Source organism: Notamacropus eugenii, chromosome 5 (assembly GCF_028372415.1).
Source record: "Notamacropus eugenii isolate mMacEug1 chromosome 5, mMacEug1.pri_v2, whole genome shotgun sequence".
NCBI lineage: Eukaryota > Metazoa > Chordata > Mammalia > Diprotodontia > Macropodidae > Notamacropus > Notamacropus eugenii.
In genome coordinates, this window is record NC_092876.1 from 12,868,622 (window position 1) to 12,891,049 (window position 22,428).

General features: G+C 55.5%; 3 protein-coding genes across 7 annotated transcripts; 2 read left to right on the forward strand and 1 right to left on the reverse strand.

Annotated features, from left to right (window-relative positions):
- The first annotated feature begins 32 nt into the window (after positions 1-32).
- KDELR1 (KDEL endoplasmic reticulum protein retention receptor 1) lies at positions 33-3,640 on the forward strand. Of its 2 annotated transcripts, none has more exons than XM_072607442.1 (5): positions 33-240; positions 663-763; positions 1,720-1,878; positions 2,491-2,743; positions 2,962-3,640. In XM_072607442.1, the coding sequence occupies exons 1-5, from the start codon at positions 150-152 to the stop codon at positions 2,994-2,996; spliced, it is 639 nt and encodes a 212-aa protein (XP_072463543.1). In that variant the 5' UTR covers positions 33-149; the 3' UTR covers positions 2,997-3,640. The 2 variants fall into 2 exon arrangements, 1 of the variants encoding a protein (XP_072463543.1); XR_011966793.1 differs by having other exon boundaries at positions 48-240; positions 2,298-2,743.
- Positions 3,641-4,353: 713 nt separating this feature from the next.
- On the reverse strand, positions 4,354-17,264 carry SYNGR4 (synaptogyrin 4). 3 transcript variants are annotated; one of them, XM_072607462.1, is made up of 5 exons: positions 16,988-17,264; positions 16,177-16,337; positions 5,760-5,997; positions 5,022-5,161; positions 4,354-4,638 (listed from the first exon to the last, which is right to left on the reverse strand). In XM_072607462.1, the coding sequence occupies exons 2-5, from the start codon at positions 16,267-16,269 to the stop codon at positions 4,423-4,425; spliced, it is 687 nt and encodes a 228-aa protein (XP_072463563.1). In that variant the 5' UTR covers positions 16,270-16,337; positions 16,988-17,264; the 3' UTR covers positions 4,354-4,422. The 3 variants fall into 3 exon arrangements, with proteins under 3 accessions (XP_072463563.1, XP_072463561.1, XP_072463562.1); XM_072607460.1 differs by having other exon boundaries at positions 16,556-16,993; XM_072607461.1 differs by lacking the exon at positions 16,988-17,264 and adding an exon at positions 16,771-16,981.
- On the forward strand, positions 17,250-22,395 carry TMEM143 (transmembrane protein 143). Of its 2 annotated transcripts, none has more exons than XM_072607424.1 (8): positions 17,250-17,449; positions 17,807-18,093; positions 18,331-18,435; positions 18,750-18,944; positions 20,096-20,226; positions 20,771-21,050; positions 21,580-21,760; positions 21,842-22,395. In XM_072607424.1, exons 2-8 carry the CDS (start codon positions 17,863-17,865, stop codon positions 22,063-22,065), a joined length of 1,347 nt encoding a protein of 448 aa, XP_072463525.1. In that variant the 5' UTR covers positions 17,250-17,449; positions 17,807-17,862; the 3' UTR covers positions 22,066-22,395. The 2 variants fall into 2 exon arrangements, with proteins under 2 accessions (XP_072463525.1, XP_072463526.1); XM_072607425.1 differs by having other exon boundaries at positions 17,250-17,446; positions 17,823-18,093.
- The last annotated feature ends 33 nt before the right edge of the window (positions 22,396-22,428 follow it).

Here is a 22,428-nt window from a genome sequence, read left to right on the forward strand (position 1 = left end):
CTCCCTCCTCCCCGCCCCCCGCCCCCCGCCTTCGCTCCGCCGCCGCCGCCGCCGCCGCCTGCTCGGGGCCTCGAGCGCTCCCCCGGACCCGGACGTGTGCGCCCCCGCCCCGGCCCCGGCCCCCGGCCCCGGCGCCCCCCGCCCCGGCCATGAACCTCTTCCGATTCCTGGGGGACCTCTCCCACCTCCTGGCCATCATCCTGCTGCTGCTCAAGATCTGGAAGTCCCGCTCCTGCGCCGGTGAGGGGCGGGGGCGCGGGACCCCGGCCCGGGCGGGGGGAGCCGGGGGGGCGGGGGCGCCCCGGGATCGCCGGCCGGAGGGAGGCGGGGGGAGGGGAGGGAGCCGGAGCTGCTGACGTGGGCCTCCGGGGAAGGGGACCGCCCGGGCCCCAACGGCCCCCCCGGGGGCGGGGCCCCCCTCCCAAGCCCCCGGGGGCCGCGGGGGGCGGGGGGCGGCCTGAGCCCCGGGTCCTGGCCCGGCCGGGCCTAGCCCGGCAGCGAAGCCCGGACCTCTCGTAGCTCGGGGCCCGCCCGCGGCCGGGCCCGCCCCCTGGCTGCCGGCCCTGGGAAAGGGGCAGGGCGGGCCGGGAGAGGCAGGCCCGCGGGCCGGCCCCCCGATCCTCCAGGCCGCGGAGGCTGCGCTGAGCCCCCGTCCTCCCCAGGCATCTCGGGCAAGAGTCAGGTCCTGTTCGCCGTGGTCTTCACCGCCCGCTACCTAGACCTGTTCACCAACTACATCTCCCTCTACAACACGTCCATGAAGGTGGGGGGGGCTTGGAGGGAGGGGAGGGGGGCGCTGGGGGGTGGGGGCCATGGAGGATGGGGGGCTGCGCAGGGGGGGGGCCATGGAGGATGGGGGGCTGCGCAGGGGGGGGGCCATGGAGGATGGGGGGCTGCGCAGGGGGGGGCCATGGAGGATGGGGGGCTGCTGGGGGGCCATGGAGGATGGGGGCTGCTGGGGGGCCATGGAGGATGGGGGGCTGCTGGGGGCCATGGAGGATGGGGGGCTGCGCAGGGGGGGGGCCATGGAGGATGGGGGGCTGCGCAGGGGGGGGGGCCATGGAGGATGGGGGGCTGCTGGGGGGCCATGGAGGATGGGGGGCTGCGCGGGGGGGGCCATGGAGGATGGGGGGCTGCTGGGGGGCCATGGAGGATGGGGGACTGCGCGGGGGGCCATGGAGGATGGGGGGCTGCTGGGGGGCCATGGAGGATGGGGGGCTGCGCAGGGGGGGGCCATGGAGGATGGGGGGCTGCGCAGGGGGGGGGCCATGGAGGATGGGGGGCTGCGCGGGGGGCCATGGAGGATGGGGGGCTGCTGGGGGGCCATGGAGGATGGGGGGCTGTGCGGGGGGCCATGGAGGATGGGGGGCTGGGAGGGGGGCCATGGAGGATGGGGGGCTGCTGGGGGGCCATGGAGGATGGGGGCTGCTGGGGGGCCATGGAGGATGGGGGGCTGCGCAGGGGGGGGCCATGGAGGATGGGGGGCTGCTGGGGGGCCATGGAGGATGGGGGGCTGCGCAGGGGGGGGCCATGGAGGATGGGGGGCTGCTGGGGGGGGCCATGGAGAATGGGGGCTGGGAGGGGGGGCCATGGAGGATGGGGGGCTGGGAGGGGGGCCATGGAGGATGGGGGGCTGTGCGGGGGGCCATGGAGGATGGTGGGGCTGGGAGGGGCTCTACTGGAGGGGGGATCAGGTCCTCAGAGCGCTGCCTCCCACAGGTGGTCTACATTGCCTGCTCCTTCACCACGGTCTGGATGATCTACAGCAAGTTTAAGGCCACCTATGATGGTAACCACGACACCTTCCGAGTGGAGTTCCTTGTGGTCCCCACTGCCATTTTGGCCTTTCTAGTCAACCATGACTTCACACCTCTGGAGGTGAGCCTGACCTGAGGGAGGTGAGACCAGGCCCCTCCCCCCACTCCCTCACAGAGCTGGGAAACATTTACAGGGGACTTGGGTTGTTGGGGAGCATGGGTTGGTTGGGTCCAGGGCCTGGGCCTTCTTCCCCTGTGCCATTCCTTGGCTGTGGGGCTAGCTCACCACAGTGCAGCACCGTCAGCTTGGGTGGTAACTTTACAAACACCACTGGGACCCAAGGGGAGAAGATCCAGCAGCATGTGTCCCCCCACGGTCCTTGGCCTGGTCTCAGCACCTGGTGGGGGGTGGGGTCCCCAGAGCTGACCCTCTAACGATTGTGCCCTCCCTCTCTTTTCCTCCCCTCTCTCTGCCTCTCCCCCCATTCCCGGCCTGGATTCCCACCTCCACTCTCTCTCCTGGGGGCCTTTCCCCCGTAGCCCAGCTTTCCTGCCTTCACCCTTCCTTTTGTGTCTTGTACTCTCAGCTCGTTCTGCCCTCCTCATCTCCCCTATCTCCCCCCCTTCCTGCTCTCTGACCCCCCTCTCCTGGTCTCCTGCATCCTTCCCCTGTCTTCCTGGCCCTCCCTTCTGACCTGGCTCATTCCACCGCACCATTCTCTCCGCCCCCCAGATCCTATGGACCTTCTCCATTTACCTGGAGTCTGTGGCCATCCTGCCACAGCTGTTCATGGTGAGCAAGACAGGAGAAGCAGAGACCATTACCAGCCACTACCTGTTTGCCCTGGGTGTCTACAGGACGCTATACCTATTCAATTGGATTTGGCGCTACCAGTTTGAAGGTTTCTTTGACCTCATCGCCATTGTGGCTGGCCTGGTGCAGACTGTGCTCTACTGCGACTTCTTCTACCTCTACATCACCAAAGGTAACTAGGTTGGGGGGGGTGAGGGGGGCTCCCTTCCCCTGGTTTCCTCCCCAGCCCTCCATTCCTTCTCTCTCCCTCCATTCTCCCAGCCCTAGTTTAGGGGATGGGGGGGTGGCCATGTATGTGTGTGTTTGCGCGCACAGACACATGTGTATGGGGAGGGGCTGTCCTTTCCTCCCACACTTGACTCCAACCCTCTCTCTTTCTCTCTCCCTCAGTTTTGAAGGGGAAGAAGTTGAGCCTGCCTGCATAGTGGTGGCTCCCCAAGGCATCTTCACAGCAGAAGCAGGGATGGCGAGAGGAGATGGGCCACAGCAGCACGGATGGGATGGGGTGGAGGGGCCTAGGACCTGTCCAGTCCAAGGGGGGTCCCCTTCCCTGCTCCTCTGCTCCCCAGGGCTGGGGGCAAGGGGAGGAGGGCATGGGGCCCCCAAGCCCTGGAGAGCAAGAGCTCAGGGCCCTGGCTCTTTTATAGTGTTTTGCCTTTTAGAGAAACAAAAGACGAAATCTTTTTTGATTTGGTTGGGATTTAGATAACTCCCTGTTTTTCCTTCCGTCATCTTGTCAGGCTCCAGACCCCGTGTTTTTAGAAACTGTCTGGGGGGGTGGATGGGGAGCCCCCCAGCTGAGCCCCCCACTTCCCTGCTGTCTGTTTCCTCCTCCCTCCAGACTTTGCCAAACACAGCCTCTTCCCTGGCCAACAAGGCCCCTCCTCCAGCTTTTTTTCTGGAGCATCAGAGGGGCTGGTGGGGTGACTCCTCCCCTTCATCTTTTATATCTTTTGTCAGTTTTTTTGTCCAGGGGCATGGGGAGGGAGGAAAGGGGCCATGCCCCATTTTTGTACAGAATTGATGGTTAACTCCTTGTTCACTTGAAATAAAGACAAAAATGAACTTCTCACTGTCTACTTGTCTGTGTGCGCCTCTCTCTTTCCTGGTGTATCTGCTTCAAGTCCCCATTGTGAGGAATTCTAAGCCAATAGTGACTGTTCTTAGCAGAGCAGAAGCAGCTCCAGGCTTTGGGCCTGTAGTCTCCCGCCCACCTGCCTTGAAGGGAGACCTGGGGGACCTTTTCTCTGTTTGCAGTAGGGCACAGGGTGGACTTGGTCCTTAAAGGCCCCTCTGATGTGTTTGTGAACTTGGCTGGGCCTTGCAGTCCTGGCTGGCATCCCTTTTCCCAAATGTCCACAGGGATGGTGTGTGGCTGCCCCGGAAGGACTTTGCAAAGTCTGGTTTCTGAAGGCCTTAATCACCAAAATCCCATTCCTATGGACACTCAAGTTCTTGGTGCCCTTAAGACCACTCTGTGTGCAAAGCCATGCCAGAATGACTCTCCCCTTCTATGGAGGAGAAGACTGAGGGTGAAAGAAGAACTTAGTAACTTTCCTGTGACCCAACAGCTATTTCACTAACTTTTCCTTAGAGGAAATGAATCTTTTCTCGGGAGTTATGGAGTTTCGTGAGGCTGTCCTGAGGCCAAGTCATGGGGACTAGGAGAGACCCCACTCTTATCAACCCAAACAGGGCCCTCCTCCCTTCCCTTCCCTGAAACAAGAAAGGGTCGATTTTGATTGACTGATGGATGGACAGACAAGGCAAGGCAGGCTCAGCTTTTCACAAACACCTCCGTGGGAGGAAGAGAGAGTCTCTTTAATAACTGAGGGAAATCAGGTGGTGGCCTCAGTTGTCATTCATCATAGCAAGGCGAGCTGTCTTGGGAGTGGTGGGGTATGGGGGCGGGATGGAGCCAGGGTAGCCCAGGCTGTTGGGTCCCATGGTAGTGGTGGTGCCAGAAGAGAGGGCTGTCAGGGCCACACCACCCTCATCCAGGGAGCGCTTGTAGGGGACAGATGGGTCACTGCGGAGGTCCTGAAGTGCCAGGTAGGCCAGGGCCATCTGTGGGGAGGTCGTGGGATTGAGGATTGGGGGAATGTTTACTGATCACATTGTTCAGATCCCTCAACAAATAGGGAAACTGATCTTGGATGGAAAGGAACTGGCTCAAGGTCACACAGCTAGTAAGAGGCAGAATCAGAATTCAAGCACAGGCTTCTGTGCTACAGTTCTTCCAGTTCAGGCCCCAGGCAGGGCTTTGGACTCAGCTCCATGATGGGAAAGGGGATAGGAAGAGACTGGCTAACTTTTAAACTTTGGGTCTTTTCTAAAACCTGGTGGAAGGCCTGACCCCAGCAGACACTCAGCCACCTCCATAAAGGTAGTCTCCTCCCCAGAGCAATTCAGGCCACATCTGCCTCCCTGCGCCCCTGCCCCGGTCTTACCCAGACAGGGATGGAGAAGAAGGAGAAGGCAATGGCTGCCTTGGCGCTGCTGTTGCCCAGAAGGTAGTGGTGAGGGGATGAGCGCTGCCACTGGTTAGCCAGGAAACAAAAGCCCACGAACCACACTCCGACCCAGATGACTGTGGCAGAGGAGAGGGGTGCTGGGGTCAGGGCCCTTCCCAGAGGAGGCAGGGCAGCCCTGGGGGCTTCCCAAAGGATCGGTCATCTCCTGAGAGCCAGTGAGTCCACCATCGAGCAAAAGGAGAGGGGGAGACCAGTCATCAGTCGTTGTCAAGATTAGTGTTTTGGACTGAACCTGATTTCATCCATCAGCAGTTGCTGGGTAGTCTAGGGCAATGGGCGGCTTGAAGCGACAGCCCGGGCACAGTCTCAGAACAACTGGGGAGACACTGACCTAGGTCATCTGGAGTGCAAGGCCAGTTCATCAGGTCCACTGCCCCTCTCTTCTGAGGATGCCGTACCCACCACCCTAGCCTTCTGCTTGTGTGCTCCCATACACTGACCCATTGCCCTCAAGCCAGTCTTTATAACAGCCAGGCACTGGGGGATACCAGGGTTCCCATATTGGGGTAGAAAGATTTGCGGGTGGTCTCAGGCCCAGAACAAGGGGCAGAGCTATGGCCTCCTGTCAGATCAGAGGCGAATCCCTTCATTTCTAAAAGGAGGCCAGAGACCTTCAGGGTTATCTCTAGGCAGTCCAGGCTGAGGAGCCCGTACCAGAGAGTGAGAAATCCAGCAGGAGGACTGCAGTCTTCAGGCGGGTGCTGGTGACGCGGGCCACTAGGCTGTCTAAGGTGAGGAAGAGCAGGCAGCCCAAGAAGGCCAGGAGGCCAGTGACCACTGCGAAGCTGCAGGCCACATGGTTGTCATTGAGGACGCAGTGCAGCTGCGAGGAGCTGGGCAGGTTCTGGTAGCCATCGGTCAGCAACGTAGCAAAAACGATGAGCGAGAAGACCTGGACAGGGCGAGAGCTGAGGGGGAAGCGCTTCCCGGGGGGGCCTCCTGCCTCTCCCGAGCCCCAGGAGAGAAGACCTCCCAGGGGACCTGCCCAGCCTCCCAGATCCTCTGCTCTGCCTCCCCTTCTCCCTGGGGGCTGGGGCAGAAGTAGCACAGCACAAGGCAAGCTGGGGATTCTGGGGACCTTTCCTTTTGACTTTGCTCTTTCTGCCAGCTAGGTTATCAGCCTCCCAGTCTTCCACATTCCATAACCTTGGGCTCCTCCAGCCTTACTCATATCAGATGATTACAAATCCTGCTGATCCCCTGTCTGCCAAAGTCCACTCCCAGTCTGGTCCCACTCAGAGGCTCCTCCCTAGCCCCCTGGATCACTGCCAGAGCCTGACCACTTTCTGCTTCAGGCAGCCCATTCACATCCCCATATTCTCAAAAGCCCCCAAACTGGCTGTCTGGTTTTGCTTGTGCAGTACCCACAAAAGCTCCTGAGGAGCCCAGGCTGCCCTGTGCCCACAGAAAGTGGGGCCCAAACTCAGAGAGTTTCCCCAAACCATTCTAGCTCAGCCCCAGAGGCAGGGACCAGGTCTTGGCTAAAGGCATCCAGCATGGAGTGATGAAGGAGGCAGCCCAATGTGTCTGGTGAATTAATATATGGTGGATCTTCCATTTTGTCAGTAACAAGAGGAGCTCCCATAATAGGATTTGAACCTTTATGCAACACTTTCCTCACCACCAGGCCTGTTAGAAGATAGAAGGTAGCCCATCTATCTTACAGGTGAAGAAACATGCTCAGCTGGAGAACGGGATTTCCCTGAGGTAGCACTGCAAGGCTGAGCCAGGCCAGGACAAGACCCCACCCTCTCTCTTACCCTCAGCTCCCATGCTCCCCCTACAAGTTTGCTCATGCAGCCTCCATCTCTCCTAGCCCTGGAGGGTCAGAGGTGGAAAGGACCTTGGGAGAGCCTCTCCCTGTCTGACCCGTCCCTCTCAGCAAAATCCTTGTGTTGGATTTTCATGCAGGTTCTGCCATGACTGTCCACCAGGTTCCGTCCTGGACTGTCCCGTGGTGGAGCTCCCACGGGGTCAGCTACTATCTCTCCAACCTGAGAATGGAGCCCCATTGCTGACCACCTTCTGACATCCCTAACACCGCAGCCACCAGCATGGCAGACTCCTTTTCTCCCCTTCGGGAGGCTCCCAACCTGGGTCTCATCCTTCATTGTACTCACACCCCATATCAGGTTCTGCTGCCAAGTCTTTTTCTTGAGACTAGTTTGGCCTCTCCAGAACATGCCCCCTTCTCAACTCTGACACTGCCCTCACCTCCTCACACCTGGACTATGGCAAGAGCTGCTGTTGGGGGTTTTGAGGGGGTGTCTGCCTACCTCCAGCCTCTCCCCACTCCAAGCTGCCAAAATGGCCTTCCTAAAGACAGGTCTGAGCACGGCATCCCCCTGGTCAATAACCTCCAGGGGCTCCCTCTCACTTGCAGGATCCAGTAGAAAATCCTCTAGAATTCCAAGTCCCTCATAAGCTGATGGCCAGGTCCAGGTCCCTTCCTACCTTTCTAGTCTTCCACTTTACTCCTTTCCATGTACTCTGGGGTTCAATAACACTGGCCTCCTGGCTGTTTCCATCTCCCACCTGAGCATACTTTCCCTGCTGTCTCCTCTATCTGGGATGCTCTCCCTCCTCACCTCTGGCTCTTGGCTTCCCTTCCCAAGGGAAGGGTTGGGGAAGTTGCTGAGCCTCAGACACTTTTTAGCTGTGTGACCCTGAGCAAGGTACTTAACCTCATCTGCCTCAGTTTCCTCAACTGCAAAATGGGGATCCAGTAGCACCTACGGTTGTTGTAAGTTGTCTGTAAGGTTTTTAGCATAGAGAAGTCACTTAATAAATTTGTGTTCCCCTTCCTGGCTTCCTCAAGACTCAACTCCAATCCTCTCTGCTCTAGGGATCTTCCCAGTCCTTCCTCTGGGTTACACACACATGCCTAGTGTGCTCCCTCTGAAATAACCCTTCTCCCTATCTCAGAGTGGGAGCTTCTTGGGGGCAGGGATTGTATTTTAGTCAGACAACTAGTACTTACTAGGCACCTACTATGTGCCAGGTATTGTGCTGAGCACTGGGGACAGAAAGGCCAACAGTGGTCACAGTCTAATCCAGTCTGCCAGGCAGCACGTTAATGACTCTGGCCCAACAAGATAGACTGAGGATGCATGGGGCAGTCTCTGAGGGAGGACCTGCAAAGGCCTCTGGCAGAAGGGCGGACATTCCAGAGACCTGAAGGAAGCCCAGATGGCCAGGAGGCAGAGATGAGGAGGGAGAGTGGGCGATGCCTGGCACATCCTTGGAAATGCCTAGAATCAGGAGATGGAGCATCGGTGGGAAGGGAGCCAGGTGGAAGAAGGCTGGAGAGGCAGGAAGAGAGAAGCTCCTGAAGGCCTTTAAAAACCAGAAGGGATCCAGTTTGACCATCAGGGGTGACTGAATGTGCTGGGCAGTGTCCAGGTTCAGTTTGTGTTTTAGGAAGACTCAGTGGACAGCTGAGTGAAGGATGACTGGAGTGGGGAGAGCCTGGAGCTAGGTTCCCCCATTATAACAGGTCAACCCTGAGGTGATGTGGGGCAATGCAGCAGGAAAGAAGCTGCTGGTGGGCAGCCAGCCGGTGCTGCACTGCCCAGAGCACTGGGCCTGGAAGTCAGCAAGACTCATCTCCTCAGGTTCCAATCTAACCTCAGACACTTAGTAGTGGTGTCACCCTGGGCAAGTCACTTAGCCCTGTTTGCCTCAGTTTCTTCCTCTGTAAAATGAGCTGGAGAAGGAAATGGCAAATCACTCCAGTATCTTTGCCAAGAAAAACTCAAATGTGGTCATGAAGAATCAGGCATGGCTGAACAAAAAAACACCCAAAGGTAGAAATGACAGACCTTGGCAACAGACTGGAGATGACTGAAATGAATGGGAGCAGTGTTGAGCTGGGACTTCTAGGCCGAGAGCCTGAAGGTTTCCTCAATACTAACAGGGAAGTTTGGGAGGGAGGGGAGATTTGGGGGAAAGATGATCAGTTTGGGATAGGTTGAGTTTAAGAGTCTATTGGACATCCATTTGAGGATGTCTGAAAGGCAGTTGGAGATGCAAGTCAGCTGAGAGGTGGGGGAAGGATGGGTAGATTGGAGAGACCATGGGAGCAGAAGAGATCCACAAGTGACCCAGAACAGAGAGAGAAGGGAAGAGGACCAAGGATAGAGTGCTGGAAGACTTCTATGACTGGCAGGAATGATGAAGATCCAGCAAAGGAGACTGAGGATTTGATATGGTAGAGGAGGTGAGCTGGGAGAGAAGGCCTGATGAAATGGGATCACTTGTGCATATGGAGGGTTGACCTTGTCAAGGATAAAGGCCACCTCATCATGGGAGATGGAGTGAAGGAGGAGATAGTGACAGAGGCATCTGAGGGGTAGGAACTCTCTGCAAACAGCCTCAGGTTTGTTTTTTTTTTTAGCAAAATGTAAAGCAAGGTTCTTAGCTGAGACGTGGGGGAAGGGGAAACTGTGGGAGGTTTGAGGAGGGATGAACTGTTTGGGAGATATAAAAGATTGCTTTGCTGCAGTGAGGGCCCAGCTGAGATCACATAACATAAACTCAGAATGGCCCCAGTCAACACAGCTCCTAAATTTTCCCCAGCTTCCTTCAGCAGTGCATGAAAGGCAGCAGATGGGGGGAATAATCCAAAGCAGGGGTTTTCTTGGCATACAGCTAGTGCTTAATTAATGCTTAATGGCTGATCTGAACAGGAATCCTCCCTATAATATTGCTGATAGCTGCTCATCCAACCTCTACCATACGATACCGAATGACCAAGAATTGACTCCCTTTGAGGATAGCCCATTACACCTTGGAATTCTCACTGTTAGGAGGTTTTTCCTAACCTGGAGTAGAAACTTGCTTTGTTGAAACTTCCAGGTGAATATAAGCTCCTCAAGGGCAGGAACTGTCCTAATTTTTGTCTTTTGTATCTTTGGGGCCTTAGAGTTGGCAGGGGATGGATAAATGCTTGTTGAGATGAATTCAATTGCTTGGTCCCATTGCTCTACCCTGCCCGCCATGCAGAAGAAGCCTGACAGGTAGCAGGCCTGGGCAGACATATACAGATGTAGTCTCTGCCCAGGGAGAGCTCACATTTCTAGGAAGGGGGATGCTGCAAATTTATAGACAAAAAAATCCTGGATACAGACAAAAGAAACATCCGGTGACTGGCTGAGGGGAACTTGAACACCAGGGAGGAGGGAGGAAAGCATCTTTGAAGGAGATGCACTTGAGTGGAGCTTTGAGGAGGGCAAGAGGAAGGAAAGAAGAAGCAAGGTTGGCCGCAAGGGGATATGGGCGAGGGAGCTGGACACATTCGTTCCAGGCTCACAGGGAGATCAAGGCTGACTGGGTCCATTTGGGAGGTGAGAAGTGCCTGGAAGGTAGCACCAGAGAAAGTTGAGACCCAGAAGCATGAAATGATTTGTCCATGGTCACACACCGAGCTTGTGGAAGGCCCCCAAGGCTCCGTCATCCCAAACCCTGGCAGCCCCTCCAGTGAGTCCTCCTGAAACTGCCCCTCCCTCTGCCCAGAATTCTCCCTTCAGCCTTCCAAGAACTCCAGCTTTCTACTTGAAAGTTCAGAGTTCTCCTTGCCCATGTCTGTGCTATTTCCCTTCTTGGAACCCGCCCAAACTAATCCTAAGTGGTGATGCCCAGGGTCCCCTAACAACCAGGCAGTGAGCAGATAAGTGAAAAGTGTCCTGGACCTGGAAAGAGAGCTCAGGTCCAAGGCTGGAACCATGACTCGTTCGCTACGTGAGACTACACAAGTCATGTCATCTCTCTGAGCCTCCGAATGAGAAAGATGGTGTTGTACCAGCTACACAACCAGACCATTGGGAAGACATATTTCAAGCCTTCAGGGACTTGTAAGATATTCTGAGGGCAAGAATTATTGCACTGTTTTTTCTTTGTGACTCAGTGACCCCTCCACCAGACCTAACACACAATAAACATTGTACAACTGAGTTGATTGAGTTGCCCTTCAACCTCATCTAGATCAGCCTGTGCATGTGGAGGGAAGACTGGGTTGCCCATTCGTTCTCCTTGCTAAGCACCCCAGGACAGACACCCCTAGCCCTCCCTGCTCCCTCAGGCCAGGCCAGGCCAGGCCAGGAACAGCTCCCAGATGGCACGTGGTCTGGCCAAGGCAGGATGCTTCCCGGGTTTAATGTCTCTGATTTCGGGTCACCCTTCACAATTCCTACTCCTACTGAGCTTGCAGCCCATAAAAAGGTCCAGCTCTTTTTCAGATTAACGGCTGTGGAACCAATCAAGGAGCAATTATTAAACAGCAGTCACGTGCCAGGAATGGTGCTATGCCCTGGGGATACAGACACAAACATTGTCTTCCTCTTGGAGAACTTCAGTTTTATATCTGTTCTCAGCCTAACCACATATGACCCATCTTAGATTTGGGAGGTGATTTGAAAGAGCTAGGAAAAATAAGAACAGAATTCATCTGCAAGAGCAAAAGGTCAAGAATATCATGGGAATTAATGAAGAAAAATGTGAAGGAAGATGGCCTAACTGTATCAGATCTAAAACTATATGACAGCTTTACTTACTTACTTACTTACTACGGGCTAAGAGACAGAGTGGTGGGTCGGTGGGACAGATTATGTACACAAGACACAGTAGTCAGTGCTTATAGTAATCTACTGCATGATCAACCCAAAGATCCAAGCTTTTCAGACAAGAATTCACTATTTGACCAAACTGTTGGGAAAACTGAAAAAGAGAATGGCAGAAACTAGGCATAGATCATACACCTTATACCAAGATAAGGTCCAAATGCATACGTGATTTAGATATAAGCAAATTTGGAGAGCAAGGAAAGGAAGGAAGGTATGACCAAACAAGAGAGAGAGGGCATTAGGAAATGCAAAATGGATAATTCTGAAGACATTAAATTAAAAATGCTTTGCACAAACAAAGCCAATGCAACCAAGAAGAGAAGGGAAGCAGAAAACTGGGAAACAGTTTTTACTGCTAGTGTTTCTGATAAAGGCCTCATTTCTAAAATATATAGAGAACTGGATCAATTGATAAGAATATAAGTCATTCCCCAATTGATAAATGGTTTTCAGATGAAGAAACGTATGTATAGTCAGATAAAAAAAACTCTAAATTACTGCTGATTAGAGATTTGGTAGGTGGGTTTCTTGAACCATTTATATTCCTATTTTTGATGGGCCTAAGGACACAGGGAGGCCAAGATCTGCTTGGATAGAGTTTCCAGACTGGGCTGAAGCACTAGGCCTGGCTCTTTCCTAGACTTCCCTATGCCCTTGCTGAGGGCACAAGCTCTACTGCGAGAGAGGTGAGGAGGTGACTTCCCCCTGGCAAAAGTCCTTCCTGACTCCTCCCTTAACTGGGCTTCTCAACCTGAAAACAAGGCTAGGTGATCATATACCAGGTGTGTTCCAATAGCAGGAGGGTTGTGCCTACACAATCCAGGGACTTTGAACCTGCCTTTATCAGTGGACCTCTGGGTCTGGACTGATCCGCAGTGGTTAGATAGGTTCATTTCCCTTCTCCTCTCTCCCGCTCTGTGATCCTGAACCTCCCCTCTCCCACTGGCTATCCTTTCTTTCATTCTTATCACCCTCTCCCCCCATCCCACTGGACAAGAGTCTTCTGGATCACTGACTCTATGCTCAAACTAGCTTGCTTCTTAAGCCTTTTCCTTTCTGATCCTTCCATCTCCTGGCTCTCCCTGAGCCCTGGCTCCCTTCTGATGGCCTGGATGACCCTCCCTAGCGCTGGCTACACTTGCACTCCGATTCTCTGGACACTCTTTGCCACCTCACCTCCTCTGAGGTTCATTCACTCCACATTGATCCAACAGGCCAGATTCTGTAAGCTATTATCTCCTGAGCCCAGGACTCTTTCTCTCCTTTGTCAGTGAATTCAGCATCTGGCTCGTGGTCTTCCCCTCCACCTCAACTCCTTATGTCATCCTAGGGGACTTCAATGTTAGCACTTTCACCACTCCTTTGATCTTTTCAGAAACCATGACCTCCTCCTCGGCTCTCCTCTCTTCTACACGCAGGGGTGCTTATGCCCTTGCCCTGACTAGATGCTAGTTATGCCATCTGCCCCCACCATCTTTCCACTTCTGTGTTGGAGAACTCAGAACTGCCATCTGTCCTTGGGCTTTCCTCTTACTAAAGAGACTTTGTCCTTCTTCTGTCCCTCAGCACTCACCAGGCCATTGTCCTTGCCTGGCCTACACACTTCTCCCAATCATTCTTCTAAGGAGATCTCTTCCCAGCCTTGACCCCTGGATGAACTGTGCTGATTCTACACCCCTGTCTGTTCCTGAATCCCTTACCAGCTTGTCTTATGGGCATCCCAGCTCGCCAACTCCCAGTCTACCTCATTCCAGCCATCTGCGTTCTTTCCCCTATTCACGTGCAGCCAGAAGGAGCTGCAGGAGATCAGGAACCTATGCCGATTGGGTCCACTACAAATTTCTGCAAGTTCATCTCCCTGGGCCAATGCTGCTTCCCACCCTGACCGATTCACTGTCCCACTCACTACAGCAGCTGTTTCAAACCTTTTCTCTCCTCAAGCTGTCCTCATAATTCACTGAACAAATTGAGACCATTCCCTGAGAGGTCCCTCTCCATCCCTCCTCCTCCTCACCTATTCCTCTGACATCACCCCCCCCCCCCATTATCTCCTCCTCGATCTTTTCTCTTTGCCAGGGCCGGCTCCTATAGATTTACTCTTGTTTTCTTCCCCTCCCACCTTCTTCTCCCCCTCCATCATCCCCACTCTCTCAATTATCTTCAATCTCTCTCTGTTTAATGGCTCCTTCCCTGCTGTCTACAAAGGTGCCCAAGTCTCGCCTGGCCTTAAATACCTCACTGGGTCCTACCATGCCTGCCAGCTATTGTCCTACATCTCTCTCTTCTCTGCATTAGCTAAACTCCCACAAAAAGCTTCCCTTCCTTTCCTGGCTTCTAAACCTTCTGCAGTCTGGTTTCTAACCTCATCATTCAGCTCCAGACTCCAAAGGTGGCAACGACTTCTCAAATGCCAAATGGAATGGCTTCTTCTTGATCCTTGGCCTTCTGACCCTACTGCCCCCCTTGTCTTCTCTGGGTTTTCTCCTCCTACCTGTCTGACTGCTCCTTCTCAGGCCCCTTGGCTCACCCTTCCTCCAAGTCATAGCCATTAACTTTAAGCATCCCTCAAGGGCCTACCCTTGGCCACTTGGGCATCTCATTACCTGCCATGGATTCAGTCATTATCATTTCTATGCAGATGATTCCCATTTCTACTTGTCTAGTGCTAGTCTCTCTCCAGAGCTCCAGTCCCCCATCACCAACTGCCTGTTAGAGATTTCAAACTGGATATTCTGTGGGCATCAGAAACACATGTCCAAAACAGAACTTCTGTCTTTGCCTCTATTCTGAAATTCCCTACCGCTACTGAGGGGAATCACCATCCTTTTGGTCATCCAGGTTCAAAATGTCACTGTCATCTTCTACTTTCCCAATCTCTTGCTAACCCTACATATCCAATCCTTAGCCAAACTGCACCATTTCTCTCTCTTCAATGTGTCTTGCATACACTCTCTCGTCTCCACTGACATAACCACCACCCAAATTCAGGTCCTGATCATGTCTCACATGAATTATTGCAATAGCCTTCTTATCAGTGTTTTTCCATTCCAACTCTTGGTTGCCAGATTATTTACACAAGTGTGGTTGGGAGAAGGCAGGCCTGCCCCCTCAATAAGCTACTGGTTCCGGAACAAATAGAAAGTCCTTTGGCATCTAAATCTCTTTACAGCTTGGCCCCTTCCCACCATTCCCTTCTTCTTTCCAATCCAGGCCATACTGGCCCCCTTCCTCTTCTTTGTACAAGGCACCCCATCCTTTGTCTCTTCCTTCCCAATCTTGGAATTCCAGGCTTCTTTTAAGATTCAAGTGCTCCCTTCTCTGAGAGGCCTTCCCTGGTTTCCTCCACTACTAAGGTTGCCCCTCTAAGGGGACCCTTCCTTCTATCTGCTCTGTCTTTACAATGCATGCTCTGATTTACATGGCATCTTGTTGGGCATTACCATGCAACTTCCTTTAGGGCAGGGATTCTTTTTGGATTTGCTTTTTTATTTGTATTCTCACATAAATGCCGGTCGATAGGTTGATGAATCTTCCCTATTCATTTTCACATTGTGTTGGAGCCTGCAGAGATCTTTGGGGATTCTGACTGCCATCCACCATGTTAGTTTCCCTTCCTTTGTGCTCCCTATATGTTTGGTCAGTGAGCTCTGTGTGGCATTATTGGTCATTTAGGAGACATGTAAAATGTTCCAGAGTCAAGTATAGATCTATGTGCCACTTAAGCAGAGACCTCTTTTCAAGCTGTCTTCAAACTCTGACTGACTTCCATTCGGGCTCAGTTCTACAGCCTCAGAAAGTAGTCCTCCAGGCTTTGCGTTTAGCCATCCAATTGCATTATCACTGAATCCACCTCTTTCCACCATCCAATTGCATTATCACTGAATCCACCTCTTTCCACCATCCAATTGCATTATCACTGAATCTACCTCTTTCCATCTTATCCCCAATAGAATATGTGAGGCTTTGACAAATGCCTGGCTCAGATCTGGGATAAACTAAATTTACCAAATTCCTCGGATCTGCCTACCAGGTTGGTAACCCCAGCAGAAAAGAAAATAAAGTGAGCCTAGAATTAACTGCTCCTGATGAAGACACACAGACTCTTGGTCATCCTTCCTTTCCTACACAGGAATAAAACTGCAGTTATACAGCACTTCATGGTTGACGGAGCCTGGTAAGGCAGGCAGTACAACCAACAACTGGCACGTGTTGAGCGTATTACTCTGTGCTGAGTGCTGGATAGGGGGGGAAAAAGGCCAAAACCAGTATTATCTTGGACAGATGAGGTAGGTGAGGGCTTACGTGACTTGCCCCGGTGGAAGGAGTTGTGCTCTGAAGGCATGGCCTTCAAGAACCCAGTCCCAAGACATCCAACCAAGCTCCCTTGTCATCGCTTTGCCGGAGAAGCCTGAAGGGGGCGGTTAGGCCAGGGGTCGGGAGGGGGGCCTCACCCCAGCAAAGATCCGGGAGACGGTCTTGGGCTTCTTCACAAACTGGACCACCTCGCTGTCAGCCAGGTCGTGGAGGCTCTCGGGCACATACATGTCGGCCCTTCTCCTCTATGGGGCTGGACACACTGGTCTCGCCTTCACTGGGACTCTGATGACCTCACCTGGGGACACCCAGATAGAGAAGAGGGGAGGTCAGAACGGGATGAGTGGGGGGCTCTGGAGGTGCAAGGGGGGTGCTGCCCATTGAAGCCTCGCACTAGCTCAAAATGGAGGCCGGCACCCCAGGACTGGAAGATATTTCTTTAGGATGGGGGGTACCTCCCAAGAATTGAGGGTGTCTCTTCAGAATGGGGTCTTCCCCCACAGAAATGAGGGATACCTCTTCTTAGCTTTCAGAAGAAAGGACTTTTCCTTCCAAAGTGGGGTCTTATACAGAAGGGGTGTCCTCACTTCAAGACTGGGGGACTCTCTGCCTCCTGGAGGTCAGGGGAGGACTCTCTCTCCAAAACGGGGGGAATGTCCTCAGAAAGGGGGCTCCTTGGGGAAAGTGTGGGAATCTGCTCAGAACTGGGAGGTCCTTGGAGGGGTGTCCACCTCGGAACTTGGGGTGCCTCTTCTGACAGTGGCAGTCCTTGCTCGGAATGGGAGGGATCGCTCACAATCAGGGGAGCAGCTCTCCTTAGGAAAGGGGGGTCTCCCCCTCAGATTGGGGGAATATTTCCTTAAGAACTGGGGTCTTCCACAGAAAACGGGGAGGCTCTCCCCCTCCCACCCGACCTCCCTGCCCCAGCAGCTTTCTCCCCAGACCCGCCTTTTTCCCGCCTTTTCCTCTCCGCGCGTCGAAAGCCTATTGGCTGACTGGAGGCCCCGCCCCCAGGCACACGGCCCCCGCTCATTGAGGGATGGGGGTGGGGCCTCGGAAGCCGTTGGCCTGAGGCACGCACGAACCCTGCCGCGCGCCTCTGAATCATAGTTCGCTGTGCGCGCATGCGTTCAGCAACCGAACCTTAGCTACTCCTCCCTTCTCCCTCCCCAGGGAAGTCCCTGGAGGAAATAGTCCGAGCTCACTCCCCAGAATGCCCTCACTTATCAAACCCCGCCCCCACACGCCCCCATGTAGGCGCATGCGTGGCCCACCAAGTCGCCTCACGAGGCGAAACTGCGCTCTCACTCCCACGCATGCGCCGTCCCTCGAGTAAAGCGGCACCTGGAGGCCCATGCTGCTGGCCCTGCGCATGTGCAGCAGTCTCAATGACAACCAAACCTTTCTAAGGTGAGGGGGAGGGAAAGGCTTTCTGGGGCTGGGGTGCAATTTTAATGCAGCGCTTTGGGGTGACCCGGGAGTTTTCTGAGATGCATTCAAACCCATCTCCTAATAGCGTTCCCGGCTCCGCCTTGCTCATGGGGTGTGCCTTGGGGGAAAACGTGTAGTCTACCCCGTGACCTTTGACTCCTGGCCCCTAACTTCATGCCCCCTGGGGTGCGGGAGAGAAGCCCCCGAGGGGGGCTGTGGGCTGGGCCTGGGAACCCAGTCGTCTGTCAGGACTTCTTGCGGGGCAGAGAGGGAGGAGGACGAGACTTTGGGAAAGGCACCCGTGACCTGTGACCCTCCTCTGCTTTTGCCATGTAGTGCTTGTCTCCGAGCCTTCTCGCCTTCTCGCTCCCTTCGGGGTGCTGGGGCTCAGCATGCTCCGGGTGGCCCGAGCAGCGTGTGGGGCCGGGTGGTGGGGCTTCCCCCGGCCCCCGCTGAGGCCCTGGGCCCCCGAGGCCGCCTCCAGGCCCCACTCCTCCCTGACTGCAAAGATGGGGGAGTATCGGAAGATGTGGAACCCCACGGAGCCCCGGAACTGGGCCCAGCAGTATCAGGAGCGATTCATCCCCTTCTCCAAGGACCAGCTGCTGCAGCTACTCCTGCAGGTCACCTGGGGAACTACAGGCTCCAGCAGCTCCCGGGTGTCAAAACAACTCCTTCCTTCCGGGGGCGGAGTGCCCGCCCCGAGCATGCTGGGAGTCGTAGTTTCCAGGTTGCACTGGGGAAATCCCTGGAACCACAACTCCCAGCACCCCGGGGGCAGCAGGGGTGGGGACGCCCCTGGGGTTGCTGGTAGGGAGGTTCTCCTGGCAGGGACCGCAAGCTCCAGTTTTCCCTTCCAGGAGTTTCACAGCAGTTCTTCCTCCCAGTCTGCGCTCTTGGAGTTTGCGTCCCACAGTGACTTCTGCATCCTCTCTCAGTATAACCGCACCCTGACCCAGCTGCAGGTGAAGATCTGAGGGCTCGTTCAGATGGGGGGGCCATGCGCCTTGTGTGCCCCGGGCGGGGCAGTGGGGGCCGGCCCTGACATTGACTGGAGGAGGAGCTCTCCCTCTGTCCACCCTAACCAGTCACTTGGGGCTGGCCCTGACATTGACCAGACTGTGCTCAGACTGTCAGTAGCCCAAGAGGCCAGGAGTCACAGTTTTAGAGGGATGGCCTTGACTCTGTGAGCTACAGCTGTCCTCTGGTCTGGTGAAGTGGGCAGCATCTCTCCCCTGTACACCAGACCCTGACCCCAGTCTGTGCCCCTGCCCTGCAGGCGCTGTATGACCCCATCAACCCAGACCGAGACACCCTGGACCAGCCCTCCCTCACAGAACCCCAGCGCCTGGCCAATGAGCAGGAGGTCCTCCTGGCCCTGGAGCCGCTACTGGATCAAGCCAACTTTTCCCCGCTGTCTGAGGACACCCTGGCCTATGCCCTGGTGGTCCACCACCCACAAGATGAGGTTCAGGTAGCAGCCCTGTCCAGTTCTGCCCTGTACCTGGGGAAGTGGAAGCCAGCTGTGGTCAGTCAGCACACAATTATTAAGTCCTTTCAGTGTTCCCCAACCTGAGGCCACAAAGTCCAAAAGCAGGAAATGGCCTCTGCCCTCAAGGCGCTCACATTCCTTTTGGGGCCACAACATGTACCCAGAAAAGGAAATTTGAAATATCTACCAAGTAGATGTCACATCAGTGGGATCCAGCACTGTCAGGGTCCAGAAAGACATCCTATAGGAGGCCTGAGCTGTGCTGAGGGCCAAGAGGGAGGGCACTGGAGGCAGGAGGGCCAGCCTGGGCAAAAGTGGGTTAGGGGGAAATGGATTTTATGTGCAGCTCATGGCAGGGAGGCTGCCTTGGCTGGCATACAGTGTGTGAAGAACCAAGTGTACAGCCCGACCAGTCCCCAAAGGCCTTGATGTGGAGGTTTGTGGAGAGGGGCAGTGACAGGGTCAGAAGACCAGCTTAGCCACCAAATGGAGCATGCTTCAGGGGGGGCAACCATCCAGCTAAGGCCCCTGGGTGCTGGCCTGGGGGTAGAGGTCAGACCTGGGGAGGGGAAGGCCCGGGGCAGTGACAGGGACACAAGATGAGCTTAGCCACTGTGTGGAGCATTTTTCAGCGGGGGCAGTTGTCCAGCTAAGGTCAGAGATGGGTGGGGAGAAGGCCCAGGTTGGGGGAAGAAGGTAGTGCTCTCCAAAGAACAGGGACAGTAGGAAGGGGTCTGCTTGAGAGAGGAGAGCCCAGGACAGAGGCCTGCTGGAGCGGTTCGATGGTGTCATTTTGCCCAGAACTGAGTTCGGGTCCAGTCTTGGACAGTAGAGCTGTGTGAGCTGGGGTGCCTGGGCAGCAGCTTTTCTGAACAGGTGGCCCAGATGGACTGAGGGGTGCAGGTCAGGAGCAAGGGACAAGGGTAGCCAGCTGAGGGGAGGAAAGATCCCTTGCAGGCATGTCAGTTGCCTGCCCAGAGGGAGGCCTGAGATAGTCAGTCCCATGTGACCAGGTAGAGGTCTGGGGGAGAGCTGGCCTAGGGAAGCCAGATCCCAGAGGAGGAAAGGGAGGGGCCAAGCTTGGCCCACCCATATGCCCACACCATAGCAGACACTAGCTTATGTCCCTGCAGGTGTCCATCAACCTGGATCACTACACTTGTATGCAGTTCTGGGCCCTGGGCCAGCGAGTGGGACGGCTGCCACGCAAATCCATCGTGGGCTCCGAGCGGGGCTTCTTCACTAAATCCCCCCCTGCAGAGCGGTAAGTGCGGGGGAACTGGGTGGGGGGGCCCTCCAGCCCCTTGTCATCAAGAGGCCAAAGCAGCTAGCAAGGGAGAGGGAGCACCAGAGCCTGTCTAGGTCAGCTCCCTCATTCTGCAGAAGAGCAAATGGAGAGGCCCAGAGAGGGCCAGGTCTCTGGCCACAGTCACATGGTCAGCCTAGAGTCAGATCTGGAAGGGACCTCATCAAGCCCCACCCATTTTACTGAGGGGGAAACTGAGGCACAGAGAAGTCACTTGTCCCTGGCCACCCAGATAGTAAGTAAGAGAGCAGGGATCCACTCCAGACTTTCGCATCTAGAAGGTACCTTTGTTTTACAGATGAAAAAGCTGAGGTCCAGGGAGGTTTATGGACTTGCACCAGCCCTAGAGCCCCTCATAGGGCAGGGACTAGCTCCCCTCCACTCCCCCTGGTCCAGTGCACCCTCGAGCCTTCTCTCCCCTGGCCCAGTGCACCCCCTGAGTCTTGCTGTGGAGGGCAGGTAGGGGCTGGAGGGGATTCCTGACTGGGCCCTCGGGGCTCAGGCGTTACTTTAAGCGGGTAGTGGTGGCAGCCCGCACCACGAGGGGTCACCTGGTGCTGAAGAGCTTCAAGGACACCCCCCTGGAGGGGCTGGAGCAGCTCCTCCCTGAGCTGAAGGTGCGGACACCACTCCTGCAGCGGGCCCTGCTCAACACCATGCTCCTGATCTCGGGCCTGGCGTTCTTCGTCAATGTGGGCATGGTGGTGCTGACTGACCTCAAGGTGGCCACCTCCCTGCTGCTGCTGCTGTTTGCTATATTCATGGCGCACCGCGCCTCCAAGGTGAGCCCTCGGCCGGGGCTCAGGGAGCATGGCCTTCTCCAGCCTCAGTTTCTCATCTGTGACATGAGAGAGTGGCACTGGCTGGTCTGACCTCTGCACTTGTGGGTGCTGCCTGGCGGTTCATCGCCAGGGGCAGTCTTCAGCCAGAGAATGTGGATGGAGCCACCAGGACATAGGGTGGGGTGGTGCGACCTGATGCTCCAGCCCTCTGTCCCTTGACTCTGGATGTTAGAACTGGGGGGGACCTACTCTGTGCTTAAGGAAACTGAGGCCTCATCTCCCAGCTAGGGAGCTGCAGGTGTGGGGCTGAGCTCAGGTGTCCTGAGCGTTTGGTGGCCTCTCCCATGAATGAATGAAATTTCCATGGGGCTGGAATTCACCAGGCTCCTTGGAACAGCCCCTGAGCCCCAGGATGGGGCCCTCCATAGTCTGGAATGCTTGGAACGAGAGTGGGCAACACCAGTGGAACTCCTGCTGCATCCCCTCCTCTCCCTCCCCTTGTCCCTTCCCTCTTGCCTTCCTGCTGCAGATGTACGGCCAACGTCGGAACCTGCAGGCCCTGGAGCTGGCTCACATGCTCTACTTCCGGAGTACTTCCAACAACTCAGAGCTGATCACAGCCCTGGTACATCGGGCACAGGACGAGCATGCCAAGGAAGCTCTCCTGGCCTACAGCTTTATGGGACGCAGGGGTCCGGGGCCTCCAGAGGGTAAGCAGCTCCCTGAGAGCCAAGCCTCCAACTGCTGAGGCCCAAGGTGACCCTCCTGATCTGCTCCTTCCTTTCCCTTAGATGGTGTCAGGTGGCTGCAGGACTCTGTAGAAGCCTGGCTCCTGGCCCAGACAGGCTTCGAAGTGACCTTCAACGGGGCCCGGGCCCTCAACCACCTGGAAGCCCTGGCCCGAAATGTGCCCCCTGGCCCACCACCAGATCTCTGCAAAAGCCCTAGCCCCTCCTGGGCTGCCCAACTTCAGAGACCCCTGGAACCTTCTCAGATTCAGCCAATCAGGGAATGAGCTTTCTATCCTCTCCTGACCCACTAAAGCCCTGCAGGTCGGATCATTGGCCCCACTGACTTCCAGCGGGCTGAAACTCATGGCCAGGGGCCACCCAGAGGCACATGACCCTGGGGACCCAGTTGTCTCTGCTGCTCCCATCGGCCTCTTGGGAAGGGAGCAGGGTCTGCCCCTCCCAATGCCAGTGCCTTCCCCAGATCCTGATATTTTCAATGCCAACTTCTGCCAACTCTACCTCTAGCTCCCTCCCACCCCATGTCCCCCCATGTGCAATACTGATCCCTGTTCCCATGTATCCAATTCCCAAAGAAATAAACCCTGTTTACAACATTCTCTGTGTGGGCAAGAGCTACCACTATGTGG

Excerpts from the sequence above, each read along its gene's own strand:
- KDELR1 (XM_072607442.1), top strand. The coding sequence starts at position 150 with ATGAACCTCTTCCGATTCCTGGGGGACCTCTCCCACCTCCTGGCCATC. Across the intron at positions 1,879-2,490 it reads ATGACTTCACACCTCTGGAG|ATCCTATGGACCTTCTCCAT; the intron begins GTGAGCCTGACC and ends TCCGCCCCCCAG. Across the intron at positions 2,744-2,961 it reads CTACCTCTACATCACCAAAG|TTTTGAAGGGGAAGAAGTTG; the intron begins GTAACTAGGTTG and ends TCTCTCCCTCAG.
- SYNGR4 (XM_072607462.1), bottom strand. The coding sequence starts at position 16,269 with ATGTATGTGCCCGAGAGCCTCCACGACCTGGCTGACAGCGAGGTGGTC. Across the intron at positions 5,162-5,759 it reads GCTGGATTTCTCACTCTCTG|TCATCTGGGTCGGAGTGTGG; the intron begins GTACGGGCTCCT and ends CCTCTGCCACAG. Across the intron at positions 4,639-5,021 it reads TCTTCTCCATCCCTGTCTGG|ATGGCCCTGGCCTACCTGGC; the intron begins GTAAGACCGGGG and ends ACCTCCCCACAG.
- TMEM143 (XM_072607425.1), top strand. The coding sequence starts at position 17,394 with ATGCTGCTGGCCCTGCGCATGTGCAGCAGTCTCAATGACAACCAAACC. Across the intron at positions 17,447-17,822 it reads AATGACAACCAAACCTTTCT|TTCTCGCCTTCTCGCTCCCT; the intron begins AAGGTGAGGGGG and ends TGTCTCCGAGCC. Across the intron at positions 21,761-21,841 it reads GGGTCCGGGGCCTCCAGAGG|ATGGTGTCAGGTGGCTGCAG; the intron begins GTAAGCAGCTCC and ends CCTTTCCCTTAG.